The sequence below is a fragment of the Pempheris klunzingeri genome, chromosome 4, assembly GCF_042242105.1.
Source record: "Pempheris klunzingeri isolate RE-2024b chromosome 4, fPemKlu1.hap1, whole genome shotgun sequence".
Classification (NCBI taxonomy): domain Eukaryota; kingdom Metazoa; phylum Chordata; class Actinopteri; order Acropomatiformes; family Pempheridae; genus Pempheris; species Pempheris klunzingeri.
The window spans coordinates 13,051,118-13,066,082 of NC_092015.1; the positions used below are offsets into that span (position 1 = coordinate 13,051,118).

Sequence of the window (14,965 nt, forward strand, 5' to 3'; positions counted from 1 at the left end):
AGCTTGCTCAGTAACATGTTTGCATCATGTCATTATGAAATCTGTATGAAAACCAAAGAATAGAAATGACGTTTGACTTTATTTTTCCTGTGGACACAGTGAGTCTAACCGTTTCCCCCATTTTTCTGCCGAGCTAAAATAATCTGCCCTTTCCTGGAACTAGCGTCATATTTAGCAGATAAATATTTCAGTGGCATTGATCTTCTCAGGTAATTCTTTGCATGAAAGCAAGTAGGCACTTTCCCCACAATGTCGAATTATTCCTTTAAGAGTACTAGTGAGCTAACAAGAGCTGCTGCTCGGTCCAAGTGCAATAAGTTGCTGTGGCGATTATGTGCTGGTACAGATGAGTCTCTGTTTTTTTTTTGTTTTTTTTTATCTCTGTGCACTTCGGTGCTTCCCTCGCAATTTTAACCACGCTCTTTTCTCATTCATTTTTTTTTGTGTCTGCTTCCCAGCTCTCTCTAGGTCACAGGAGCAGGAGTTGCTGCTGCTGAGTCAACATCACAAGTGCGACACTGGCCTCTGAATTACAAAGACACACACACACACGGCATGACTATTAAGTTTACTGTAGACTATCGCTGGAGTAATCCTCTCAGCTACTGTGTCTGGAAGTCGCCTAAGTGCAAACATTCTCAGACTGTCTAATAGGTGAGGCCAATAAGTGGATCCTGATCCCCTTACATGTTGTCCGCATCACACGGGTCCATACTTGCCTTATAACTTCTTGAAATATTTGAATGTCTGATTTAGTGCAAGTCTGCAAGTTCTGAACTGGAATGATTGCAGGAATTTTTGAAAAATGGTAATCCTGCGATATTTGACCTTAACATTTATAATCCTGCAAAAAATGCAAAAGAGTGCAATAAACATGCTCTTTCTTTAGGTTAATGTCTCATGTGCTGTCTTGGGATCCCAGCGTGTACACACTGTACAAATTGAGCGTGTGTGTTGTGCGTGTGTAGTAGCGATAGAGCGAATGTGGTGCTGTGGCACACTAAGATAATTTCTTATCTTCATGCACTATTCTTGCTATGTTCTGACTCATCTGTCCTTTCCAGGACAAGTGTCTTTATTTGAGCTCTACAGCAGCACGCAAACCACTTGTGCTGTAAAAAAGTCATTATTGTGCCATCTAAGTTCAAACTGTCCACTTGGAAACTTGTGTTGTCTATATACAAATCTACTTCCTTATTTTTTTTTCTCTGAAAACCCGGTACATGCCTGACTGGAAATTAAGTATTTCTTTTCTATCTGTCCCAAAGGTCCAAATGAATGAGGCAAGTTGTGTTTTTTCCCTCTGTGATTTGCTTTTGCCACTTGTTGCAAAATTAGTCAAAACTGCAACATCTGGTCCTTTTTAGTTATTTAAAAATCATTGTGAAATACCTTCAGGCTGCCACGATAAATCGTAGATGGTTTGTTTAAGTGACATCTATTTAGCTCCTATTAAATCACTCACTGTTCCCATTTTGACTTTTTATCAAGAACAGTGTATCAAGCTTGCATGCCTTTAGCTCATTTAATGGGGTTTTCCTGGACTTAATCTCTTCTGAAAGAGAAAATCTTAACAAATATCTTAACTTAATATATATGATTAAATGATCAGCTGATCAACAGAAAAATAATTGGCAAACATTTAAATATCTAATTAATTATTTCATCATTCAGTTGTTCCAGCTTCTGAAATGTGAGGATTTGCTGCTTGATTGTTGGAGTCTTGACTGGACAAAACAAATTGGGATGGGCATTTTTCACTCATTTATAATATTAAAACAGATGAGCTAAAAGTTGACTGATAAATCACAAAAAAAAATAAATCAGTCAATCATGAAAATTATTTGCAGCCCTAAATCTTGATGAAAAAACTACTTAGTCTTGACTAAACCAGGCCAGTCAGTATTGCCTGAGATATTGTGAGGCACAGATCATTACATTTAAATTGTGCTGTTTAATGAATCTTCATTGTGTCTCATTCATCCTTTTCTTTCTTGTTTCATACGTTAGAATTAGAACAGCATTCCTCTTTGTGTTTGTTCTGTCATGTTTTTCCATATATTTTCTATATATTATAAGTCTTTATTTGAGTAACGCTCCACTCAATAAGCGTACAGTTCCTTGACCTCTCTCACGTGTTTCATTTCTGTTATCAGTTATAATGCTGTTTGTATAGAGCAAATAACAGTAAAGTAAACTAAACTAATGGCTGTACCTGTCCACATAAATGACAAATGTGTGTGTGAAATGGTGGCTTAAGAAGATGGTCCTTTTTATTGCTACTTTTCGCAGATCTGCTCTTAAACACCCCAACAGTTTAAGTAGAACTAAAGTTTACAGACAGCATTCAGAACTTAATCTACCATGAAACGGTCACAGACAATCAGGGAATGACGTTGTTGTCGGCTGGTAGAAAGTAATCTTGATATATTGAATAATCTGAACATCTGAGCAGTAAACCAATGAGGAGCAAGTGATTCACCACAGATAGTGATAAATCATGTCTTTTTCTCTTTGAGGCCGCCTCTGTGCAGCCTTCACAGGCCATCAGTGGTGTCATTTTATATGATAAGAAATGTCAGCACTCTTAATACGGGAATGACAGGCAGCAAAGGCCACATCAGGACATTGTTCTATGGCTTCCGTCAATCATGTGACCTTTGAGATTGAGGCCAGGACGAGTGTAAGAGCAACACAAACTCACAAAGACTTTGATACTTCCTTGTTTGTGAAAAACATTAATAGTGCAACAGTACAGATTTTTTGTGCAACTGATATGGGGCACACGTGCATAAACTGGGTGGGACAGTGATTTTCAGACACTGAGGTCAAACTGATCTTGTATTTGAAAAGATCACTCACCGAAGATCTCCCCATTCTTGGCATACTCCGTGACTAAGTAAAGCATGTTCTTCGTCTCCATCACCTGAGAGAGGGAGAGGACGAAGGAACAGGGGCCGAGGGAGGGGAGAGAAGAGCGGGAGAGTGAGCGTGAATACACACAGAAGACCGCTTTTCAATAGCAAAATCACCAGATAATCCAAATTAACAGTCTCCTGCAACAAGAGGGCATTAGAGTAGGGAAAAAGAAAACTATAACAACAGATACAAATAACCAAAATATTACACATTGTCCACAGAGCTTTCTCAACCGAAAACCTGGCATCCAAAAAGTTATGAGCAAAACAAAATGCATGAATGGCCCAGGGTCTAAATATGGCATCCATGTGAAGGAACGGAGGTGGACGGTTGGTGTTGCAGAGTATATTTGAATGGTACTTAAAACCTTTCAGTCCTCGCATGGTGCTGTGTTGTGTAGGAGGAGGAGAACCAGATTTAGAAAAAGAAACACTCAGGAGATGAATAGAGCTAAATGCGGAGGGTAGAATCAGATGGAGAGGGGAGGATGAATCAGACACAGTGAGCCAGACATTCACACTAGAAATCCCACGCTCATTGTTTATGATCAATTTTCCATCTGTTACACTGACCGATTCATGGATTTAGGAAATGAAGCCAGTTTGTGTTTTTTCTTTCGGTTGGCCCTGGTTGTGTAACAAACACATTTTGTCCTCTCCGTGTTGTGGAGCTGGAATACAACTGATTGATGAAGTAAACCCATTTATAGGTACTCGCTCAATCAAAATAAGTACCATTGTGAGCCAGTACTGCATCTAATCTGGGAAATAAACCTCTCTCACAGCGGACATTTTGACTCGGCACAGCAGGAAAAGCACAGGTGTAACTAATAGTATTAACGGTGGCTCTGTTTCATTTAGGTGTGCCAGTAAACCAGCATGTACAATAGCAGGGCCCTGGCACTGGTACAGCTGAGTGGAATGCAGCCATTATTAATGTTATTAGTTAAATCTGTGTTTGACAAGATAAAGTATCCACAATGACAGAGGTCTGTTTATTTATTCATGGTGGATATGTTTCTATTGTTTGTTGTTCTTGCTGTGATGAATCCCAGCAGTCACACGCTGACTAGCTTCATATGTTGACCTGTTAGGGTGTTAAAGCTGTCTTTAATACCAACGTCAATACAATACCAGAGTTTCTTCACTACTATGTACGGTATCCTTTGGTAATGTACAGTACTGTACGGTAACGTACGGCACTATACAGTAGTGTATGGTAATGTACGGTATAGTATGTTCATGTACGGTAATGTACAGTAGGCTATTCTATGGTAATGCATGATATAGTGCAGTGATGTGTGGTATTGCACAGTAATTTATGGTATTGTACGGCATGCTATGGTAATCTACGGTGGTAAAGTATGGTATTGTGCAGTAATGTATAGTATTCTATGGTAATGTACGGTATTTTATGGTAATGTATGGTACTGCCTGATGCTTGCTCATGTGGGGATTCTTGAGTCCTTAGTTTTGAATTCTTCAATCGTTGGGTCTAGACCTGCTCTTTATGGACAGCATCTTGAGATAACATTTGCTATGAATTGGTGCTATATAAATAAAGATTGACTGATTGATTGGTATTTACTTTGTATCAATTTGTTTATCATGGGCAACACACATCAATTAACATCATTATGATGCAACAGCATTAGTTTTGTGTTGTTTCTACAAAACACTTGTTCCATTTAAGAAAAGGAGCAAAAGTTCCCAAATGTTAAATATAGTCTAAACACAAGCAGTTAATTTTAGCTAGTCTGAAATAGGTAAAATTACCATTTTAATTAAGAACGGTCCTTTCAACAAATTATTAAGATTAGTAAGATTCTTTTAACAGGCCAGGTATTAGCCTTGTGCTTTTGTATGGCCACTTCAACACAACAAAGATAATTTAAAAATAATTTAGAAATAACTGTAGCCAAATCTCTGCCATGTAATAAATTACAATACAAGTAGATATTATTCATAGTCTCCTGATACCAAGAAATGTAGGTTGCACCTGGAGTCTGGAGTCGCCATGAAGTCTGATAGTGCCCTTCTCTGACAGTGATCTTTCATATAATTGCTTGTCCAAACAGACTGGTCAGTGTTAAACCACTCATAACATTACACACATAAAAATGTCTAAGTATCCTGCCATGAAGAAGGGCAGCTGTTGTCCCTGAGGTGAACTGCAAGCTGAATACACGCTAGACTGTTTTAATACAAGACATTCAAACGTAATTTTTTCAATGGCCTAAACAATGTGGGCATTAGTTGAACAGTAGATGTCCAATATGTATGACGTCCTCAATGTAATCAATTCATTAATTCTCCTGTAACTTCATTGATACATAAATGAAGTACTTGTGTTGTATTGGCATTACAACAAAAGTACTGATATAATTAAAAACTATATCCAGTGCAAATTTTGATTATATAAAATCTTGTCTAGAACAGGAGGGAAAACACCCAAGAGTCAGAGGATGGTGAGAGACGCAGTAAAAACGGAAAGGAAGCGAAGAAAATCATGGCACGCTAGGGTCAAAAGAGAAGAGGCCACACAACACATGACAAACAAGAGTGGGGTCAGTTTATGAGACTGGAAAGGAAATCACTAATTGACCTGAGCTGATTGGACAGATGGGCCGTTGGAAATAATGATACACACCAAAATAACACAGCAGAAAGCTGGAACAGTGCCATGTGGTTGTGTAATGATAATGAATACTCATTTACTTTCGCTAAACAGACTAACAGGACCCAAAGCTTATGTAATGCAACTGAACAGGCAAAAGTGTTGAGCTGTTGGTGGTTAGGCTATTTTTTGCCAGACAGCGGTAACTAGGTGAAACAAGTTTCTGTTTGAGTTAAAGGACAACTCCAGCATTTTAAAACCTGGGCCCCATTTTACATATTTGGGGTCTGAAATGACTGGTAGGTACAACTGACTTTGGAATGGGTCCAGTAGATCGCCTCAGCTGGCAGCCGAGAACAGGCTGCAAATGGCCGTAATGTAATCCTTCTGGGCAATTGCACAAATTTAAAGTAGGCTACATCCTAGTGCTTGTTTTGGCCACTGATGGGCTGAAATTGATAAAATTATGTAACAGACAGATAGTGAAGGTCAGTTTCTTTTAACCAGAGAGAGCTGTTTTATTGCCGAGATCAAAACCACCAGACTCCATTGACAAAAACAGTAATTCTGCCGAGGAGTTGCTGGTCCACCGCTGTCTCTGTTAGTTTGTTATTTTGTGACTCTGGTGTTTTAAAGAATCAGTTTGGATCCAACAAAATAACGCTCAATAACATAAACAAACTAAAACCACGTATTACCATGTTCTGATAAAATTACCGTTTTTACCAACTGAGTCTGGTGGGTTTGAATCACACAATACAGGTTTGTCTTTATAGGGATTCTTTCCGTAGTGTTGTCAGATACTTCAAATCAGTAACAAAAACAGACTTTGATCAGGTGCAATTGCCCCAAAGGATTACATTGCAGACATTACAGAACATTAGCTGCCCATTCTTAGCTGCCGGCAGAAGCGATCTACTGGACCAATTCCAAAGATGTTTGTGCCATCCAGTTATTTCGAACTAAAAATAGGTTAAATTAAAAAAAAAAAAACATCCTTTAATGTACCAACAAAGTACAGCCAGAATAAAATCATATTAGAAAATAAACTTTGAGTTTTAGAAAAAAAAATTACTTGCACACCTGAACAGGCACACAACTAATATAAAATACATTTCTGGGAATATTCTCGGGATTTAATTCTATATAATTTGCTGAGCACTCAACAAATACAATGGATGATGGCAAAGGCCTCTGCTTCAATAGCAAAGACCACCATACAGAAAGACTATTCAGTTCAGATTTCTAATGTATGAAATCATATCACAATTTAAAAGGACTTTAACATGACAGATATCTTTGCAGTTTAGTGAATAATGCATTTTTGGACAGGAGAAAGATACAAACGCAACTGGAATTCGGCCTTTTTCTTGGCAGACACTTTGATGCGTCATTGTGGGAAGAGCACAGGTGTTACTAATAACATAAATGATGGCTCTGGTCTGTTCAGGTGTCCCCGTACGCCATGACAGTGTGACAGTGAATCAGCATGCGCAACAGAAGGACTGAAACTGAAGCAGCTAAATGATTTACAGGCCTCATTCATTTTTGTGCTTTTCCTGCTGTGACACGTCAAAAAGTCTTCTGTGAAAAAGGACTTTGGGGACGAGGACAAGACCAGAGTTCACGATAAACTGTGTGAATTTTTTAACCTTGAACTCTGAATTGTGTGTCTTATGATGTTCATAAAGCAGGAGAATACTGAGAACGACACACTGATCTGATGTCTGCAAAGGTTTATTAACTTTATTCAGCGTGATTCTAGATGCTGTGATTTCTGTAACCTATTCAGTTTGTTCTTTACTTAAAAAAAGAGTCAAATTCCTCCTATGTGTGCACATACTTGGTCAATATAGAGAATTCTGATACTTATGGAATCACCAAATTATCAAAATAATGACACTAAATATCAAAAAGTTGCTTTGCACTGATTCGTCTCGATAGAACTCTCATCTTGTTGCAGCTCAGCTTCTCATGCACGCTATAGCAGATATCTTCTATGCAACTGCCGATCACTTTTGGTTTCGGTCTTTTTAGCTAAATCATTATGCAAATATATACCGACACCATGTCCCCAAATTCAAATAAATGCTTTTCCAAGGTCTAATGAAGTCATGGCCAGCTGACAAGAATTAATAATAAACTTTATCAAGTTAATAAGTATTTAATCCATTCTGGTATTAATTTACAATCTTACAAGTAAGCAGACAGTCAATAAAGAATGTGGTTGTGACACAGATCTGCATCTGATTTTAAAACAGAGCCTGAAAACAGCCTGACAATGCAGTACAGATCAGATCTGATGATAAAACATTTAATCTTGAACTACTTAAATACTTAAGTTTGAATCATACCAGAAGCACCTTCACACAGAGCAGAGCACACACAGATGCACACAGCTTTAGTCAGTCATTAACTATTCTCCTATCTTACACTATCTAGAGAAGCAGGTTCTTCTAGCCAGCAGTTGTTTGCAAATGCATTAGAAAAACACCTGAAACGGTCCTGTGCTTCAACACCTAAACTGCTCAAAAACCTGGGCAAAAGATCACCAAGGAGCAGCAGTGAATTCTGCTCCACGAGACGGATTTGTTCACAGATTAGCCAGAGGCGCGGCTACTTCTAGGCCCCATCAACAGATGTTACATTGACCCCACTGCAATGCATGTTAGACTTTGACTATGACTTAGATCTCAGTAAAAGTCACACTTTAGACAGACGTCTAAATTCATTGTGCAGCAAACAGTTCTTCACCTTCTTAAATTTGACTTTTTTTTCAATGAATTAATCCGTTCCTTTTCAAAACTAAAAAACGGAGAGTGCTGAGCAGACACATCAAACCAAAAATGACTGCCTACTGGAGGAATTAACTGAGTCACATGGAAATTTTACTGGGAAAATTCTTCAAATAATTCAGTTATGTGAAGCTGTCTAACCTGCATTAGACTAATCTAGGAGCAAAATGAAGACTGTCCTAACACTAGAGAACCATCCCCAGGAGCATACAGCACCCCTTCAAACTGTATATGTTAGACACCACGCCAGCAACAGGTCAGGTATAAATAACACTATGTGACTTCAGGTTTGTGTTAAAGACGTAACAGCTTTTGGAACATTTTACAAACTATTTGTAAGTGTCAAAGTTTATTAACAGTCATCCCTACATGTTGTATACTAACTGGAACAAATATATACAGTGTGGTGTACACAGCTACATTGACAGTGACACACAGCAAGGAGTTGTGATGTGATGGGTCAAAGAAAAAGTTGAAGCACTCAAGTCACATAAATCTGGCTGAAAATATCCCAATTAACACAGCTTGTCCAGCAAGAGATAAAAAAAATGCTTAATTACCGTTGACAATAGAGGAACCAGATTAAGCCATTTATCCTCACACAGCATTATGACATGAGGAGTAACAACTTACAGATATTTCCATTAGAAATAGACAGAAAATACACAAGAGTTCAAACAAAACCGTGATGTACTGTAGGGAGAGCAGAGAGAGGAAACATCTTGCATATTAGGCAGTCAAAGGATGCTGAACTACAGTAGACAACCAGCACTGAAGCCAAAGACTCACCTGGTAGAGCTTGATGATGTGGGGGTGGTCCAGCATCTTCATGATCTGAACCTCCCTGTAGATCTTCTCCAGGTTGACAGCATCCAGTTGGGTCTTGTCGATGATCTTAATGGCCACCTGCAGAATGGTCGAGGAAAATCAGCACAACTGTAATCAGCCGGTTTCTCAACAACATACAACAGAGTCATTGCAGGGGCTCATCAGACTTGATAGGCAATAAGGAAACACATCTCCACACTCTCATACACAGACAGCAATTTAATATTCTCCAAGAAGCAAAAGTAGACAGCGTGTTCTTTTCAACTGTGAGAGCAAAGAGAGACACAAGATAAATACTTAAATGCAGCTTGCGCTGAAACCTTCATAAACAGTCTTAAAATCTGAGCCATGCTGAAATATCACAAGAAGATACAACAGAAGCAAACACAGGCCTCGCTGGATATACACACGCACATGCGCAAAGTCACGTACATGTGGAAATCGCGCACTCACAACTTCAACACTCTTGGGTTTGATTAATGATGTCCGGTAGGTAACAAGGCAATATAAACATCTCTCCTTCAGACTGCCTCATAAACACCATTTCATCAGTGCGATCTGAAGTGTTCCGAGTGTCTGAGAGCAAAGCTGGAGGAGTAAACAACAGGAGACCCCAGTCTCCCTCTCAGCAATCCAACCACTGTTAGATCGAGTAAGAAAACTCTCATCGGGACCCAAAGACAGGACTGCATGAAAAGAAATGTGAGGAGCCGCTTTGGTGTGGGGGTGTAGCTCAGGCAGTGGTTAGCTTGAGTGAAACAACAGTTGTTTAGTCAATGAGTTGATGAACAGAAAATTAATCTGCAACTATTTTGATAAACGATCGTTCAAGTCTTTTTTAAGCAGAAACGCCTCATACAAGAATCTGATTCCAGCTTTTTCAATCTAAATACTTGCTTGGTTGCCTTGCCTCTATGATAGTAAACTGAATACCTTCAGCTTTTGGACTGTTGGTCGAACTAAACAAGCTTTTGGGCTTTTGGGCCAGTATAATGGTATTTTTCACCAAACGATTAATCAATAAATTGGGAAGCTACAGTAATCAGCATTAATTCGCTGCAAGATGAGGTGAGATAACAAAACAGGATCCAGGAACAGAAGACAGGTTTGAGTAATAAATACATGAGTTTGAGGGTTTCTCGGACGTCGAAACACTTCATGGCATTTTAAAAAACTGTCTGTGACACAGGATTTTCCACTTATCCTTTTCACAGTGGCAATTATTTTATCCTCTATCTTGACGATCATCAGATAAAACAGCAGTATTATGGACCTTCACGTTACGAACTATCTTTCAGGAATGTGCGACATGCGTGTGTTTGACTAGCTATCGAAGCGCATTATCAACATAGTCAGCTGACGTCCGACACTGTTGCAGCAAAAGTTGAGCCAGGTCCAACGTTTCTGCTAGATAAGCCTGCATTTTGTTTTTGTTTTAGTTTTTTGTGTTGCCGTTCCTGCTGCGTCAATGCTCTAGTATGCTCTACTCTTTTTTTCATGCTGTGCTCACTTCAGTCTGAACGCAGCTTTATATTTAGTTTTAATCTTAAAGTGGAGTCTCCCACCTCCATCCCACTGACACCCCCTCTGATCCTTTTTAGCATATTTATAGTTGGTGCTTACAGTTACACTCTCCATTATTATCTCCCTATCCACAGTACAGACAGGTATGCAATTTGGCGCTAAATCCTATGAAAAAAAATCTAAATCTTTTAATGGCACTCAAGCTACCAGTTGGGACCTCTGGGGCATAAAATATGAAATCACTGGTCTGGTACTGAGGGATTACAGGGTACTTAGCATGAAAAGATCTGAGCTAACTGATTACATTGTCAACAATACTAACGCACACACACACACACACTAGACTTCTTGCAAACTCTGCAGGCACAAGGTCATTTGAGGACAATGAGGGGAACTGAGCACCTACATGCAGTAAAGAGAGCAGAGAGGCAGGACACTGCTATGATCACAGATGCACAAACGTATGATCGGCTGAGCTGACAGGCAGGACCACATGGGTATGGGCCAGCACTGTGTGTACCCACAAGCTGCAATATGTACATAATGGGATGAATGGGTCAGTATAACACGCAGGGGCTAGGAGTAGAAAAAGTAGGTTATGCACACACAGGTACACCTATCTAGGAATATGCAGACACATGCGCACCGACGCATCAGATCTGCTGTTTCATGTGTCATTAAACTCTCGTTTTCTTTGCACACACGCTCCAGGCTAACGTCTCCTTTGCCCTGGCAAATTCTCAAGGCAGATGGCATCGCATAAAGTTGATAGCCTGCCTCTCCAGCTGACCTTGGCCACTCTGACAAACAGCCTGGCACCGTCCATGGGCCTGGCCGAGCCAAGCAGTTGCAGTGGCTCTCTGTGTCGACCAGAGCTGAGTGACCTCTACCAGGCCAGCGGCCTGAAAACCAGCGACAACATGCATGTTTTCATTAAGTTCGACCCAAATACCACATCGGCTGAAGCTGAGGTGCAGCCTCTCAGTGAGATCACCTGGTGTAGTGTTTGGATGAAATTAAAACCTGCGTTCACATTAGCGTTACCGTCAGTGTTACACAGTTGCACATTACCTGGCTAGACTATCGCTGCACACTCCACCACACAGGCTTTAATAACCAGATTAACACAATAAGAGTCTTAGGAGCCATTTTCTTGCCTTGTTATTCATTAAACTGAGGGTCTCGTCTGGATGATGTAAATCTTTGTTCTCCTGTACACTGCGATTGCTCACGTTCAACGACAAACAGTTGGAGGCTCTAGAGATCAAAGATCAAAGTGTGTTTCACAAGTCTCTTGGCCTATTTTTCCATTACTCCCTCTGTCTCACACAACACAGCTTCTTCCCACGCAGACTGGACACTCTCTATATTACATCCCTGCGTGTCTCTCTCATTACAATAGCAAGTCATGGCACTCTGTGGTACTGCTCGAGAAAGGCTTCTCTGTGGAGAGCTGACATAAAACTATTAGCAAACTCAGACAAATCCAAGCCCTGTTCCCTCTGAGCTCATGCTGCATCGCCTGAGAGCGCGCACTGTTTGTTATATCAAACGAAGTGGAGACCCCAGAGCAGTGTCGGTGGATTGCTGTCTGCGTGCACGCTTGCAGAACACTTTGCTTTCCAATTACAGCGCTCCGGCTGACATATCCTGCTCCTCACAAAGCTCTCGGCGCTGCTGGCACAAGAACCCACTAAATCACATCATTATTTGGATTACATAATGGGACCACCGACCCATGCTGCATGCCCCAGATACAGGACCTGGGATGTTTACACCAGCCAGAGTCTTGAGTTGGTACACTGTCTGGGTCATTACCAACAGGAGCACAGGTGTATGATGCTGGTCTGGCACAAGACAGAACACATGCATGTTTACAGTTTGTGTTTCCCAGAAGCCCTGGTGGTCAGATCTCTTACTGGCAGTGATGTTGGCTGTAGAGAGGTGGGAGGGATGGAGGGAGGGGGGGTGAGGTGAACGTGCAGCCAGTCGTGGCTCCTGTACCTGCAGGATTCAAATCCACCAGCTGTTGCAAGCACTGGAGCAGCCAAGTGATCTGATCCAAGTTCCTATTAGCGCACGACGTGGACAGCATTTCGGTATCTGCTGTGAATATCTGGGGTGTCAACTAGTGCATAAAAGTTATGTAACTCAGCCGAACAGTAGCCCAAGTTAGCTCTCAGGCTAACAAGTTCACCGACACACTCACCTCGGTCTTAGTTATGCGGTGTCGGGCCAGCTTCACCACGGCGAAATTGCCCTTTCCTAAAGTGCGCTCGATGTCGTAGAAGCCCACTCGGACCGGACCCCGGATCAGCGGTTTCTGGACACTGTCAGCCATGACCATGCTGTTCAGACTGGGGCTGTTTGTGGAGGAGCAGGAGGCAGCCAGACGAGCAGGGACACACGGGGGGTAGCTGAGGGGTGGTGGTGGTGGTGGGGGGGCTCACACGGGCTGCTGCTTGCTTGGGCAGCTACAGATAAAGACGAAAGGAAAACAAACCGCCCGCTGCTCCCGCCGCCGCCGCCGCCGCCGCTGCTGCTCGAAGCGTGTCCATTAAAAACAGACAAAGTTGATTTCTCTGCCGGCTTGAACGCCAATGTGGCGGCTCTCTCCGTCAGCGCGGCGCTACCAAGCAGGCCATCTGCTGATCCCCGGGGCTGTCACACCACGTCCTCCGGTACAATAGCGCTACAATATCTCGGCTTGAGGTGCCTCTCTATCAGCCACAGAGCACACGAGTTGACTTGCAAAGAGGCATCATGTTCTCCGGTTGACGTGCATTGACGTCAAAGCCACGGGGGTATTTGTACAGGGGGCGGGGCCACCGGGCCGCTCCACACTTCAGTGCCAATTGGTTGCCAGGACAACCAGACCCACCTCTTACGTCAACCGGTAAAATTGCTATTCTGAAATCTGTTTGCTCGCCTGCCCTGCTTGATTGCACGCATAGGTAACTTTGAAGTTTTGCCCTGCAGGTGTTTTAGCGAGCTTTTGTTAGAAAATGCAACGAGAAAGGGGGTTAGATGAAGTTAGCCTGCAACTGCTGCTTCTCTGCGATGGAGAAGAATGCATTTGTACAGGGAGTGGGATTTAATATCAAAAAAGAAAGAAAAATGCATTCCGCTGCAGGTCAACTTTCAGTCATGCAACCCAGGAAAGACATGTGCAAGGGGCATCACAAATCCAATAGATTATGATATATATTAGCGTTATATAATCTAACATGCAGGACCTCATGTGAAACTACACATTTTATCAGCCACAAAGACACTTTGGTCAGCTACATAACAGCACCATCTGTTGGCAGAAATAGAAAATTGAAGCACATTTTCCTTTTTGCAAAGCTGCTCTCAGTTCAGTAGTGTTTCCAGCTGTTTTACATACACACTCTCCCCCTATGCAACTACAAACACGTTTGAATAGCCACACTTTGATATTAAAATAAGGAGTGCAGCCACAATGTCTTGCAACCAGACTTATTTATTTAGATCACGTCATGTTTGAGATGCAGCCTGCATTCACATTCACACCCGGCAGTTGTTCTCTCCAGCTCATGCAGTGACAGTCTAACACAAAACAGTGGATTACCAAGCGGGCAGAGCAGTGCTCCGAAGGCCTCCGCTGTCACGCATAGACTTCCTGAATGTAAGAGTTCCAGATGTGCTTTTGGCATTTCCTGTCTAACATTCTCCAAGAACACACTCAGCCTCTCCTTACTGGGCTTGCTACATCTTTCCAAGACGCCGACGCAACAGCCCATTCAGTACAAACTCAGAAACAACACAGCCATTTGTGTTCAGTAATGCATACATGCACGATTATTATACAAATTTACAAGGCAGGCATATGTGCTTTTACAATCCAACACTGATGAATGAGTGCGTGACATGTTCCAAAGTGGTCACTCCTGAAAAGTCTCTGTACTGTCGGATCAGTGGGAGGGTTGAGTTTCTCACAGTCAGGTGGGGTCGGGAAAGCCCACAGCTTTGAGGTTTACTGGGGTCAGGGGAGTTCTGTCATCAGTGTTTCCGCATGTACTGTCCTGTTCCCTGACATCAGAGTCCAAACAGGAAGCCTTACACAGGGCTGACACCACTCTCTTCAGGTTTAGAGAAAGGGGTCAGAATAGTCCCCGAATAGGACAACTTCAGTGAGAGCCAACAGGATCTTTGTGTCCTTGTGTCTCATTATATCTAGTGACGTGATTGGAAAACGGCTGAGTAGTTTAATTTTGGATTGTTTACAACATGACTAACCTTGCGTGAGTCCTCAAAACTTG

At 41.7% G+C, this 14,965-nt stretch overlaps 1 protein-coding gene across 1 annotated transcript in view; it reads right to left on the bottom strand.

The window, feature by feature from the left end:
• Window positions 1–13,432, bottom strand: part of sik2b (salt-inducible kinase 2b) — a 40,852-nt gene extending 27,420 nt beyond the window's left edge. Inside the window, exons 1-3 of the mRNA XM_070829626.1 lie at window positions 12,892–13,432; window positions 9,120–9,236; window positions 2,863–2,926 (exon numbers count right to left, since the gene is read on the bottom strand). Of these exons, the coding sequence (XP_070685727.1) occupies window positions 2,863–2,926; window positions 9,120–9,236; window positions 12,892–13,029 (319 nt within the window). The 5' untranslated portion in view covers window positions 13,030–13,432. The remainder of the gene's footprint in view (window positions 1–2,862; window positions 2,927–9,119; window positions 9,237–12,891) is intronic.
• Between the last annotated feature and the right edge of the window lie 1,533 nt (window positions 13,433–14,965).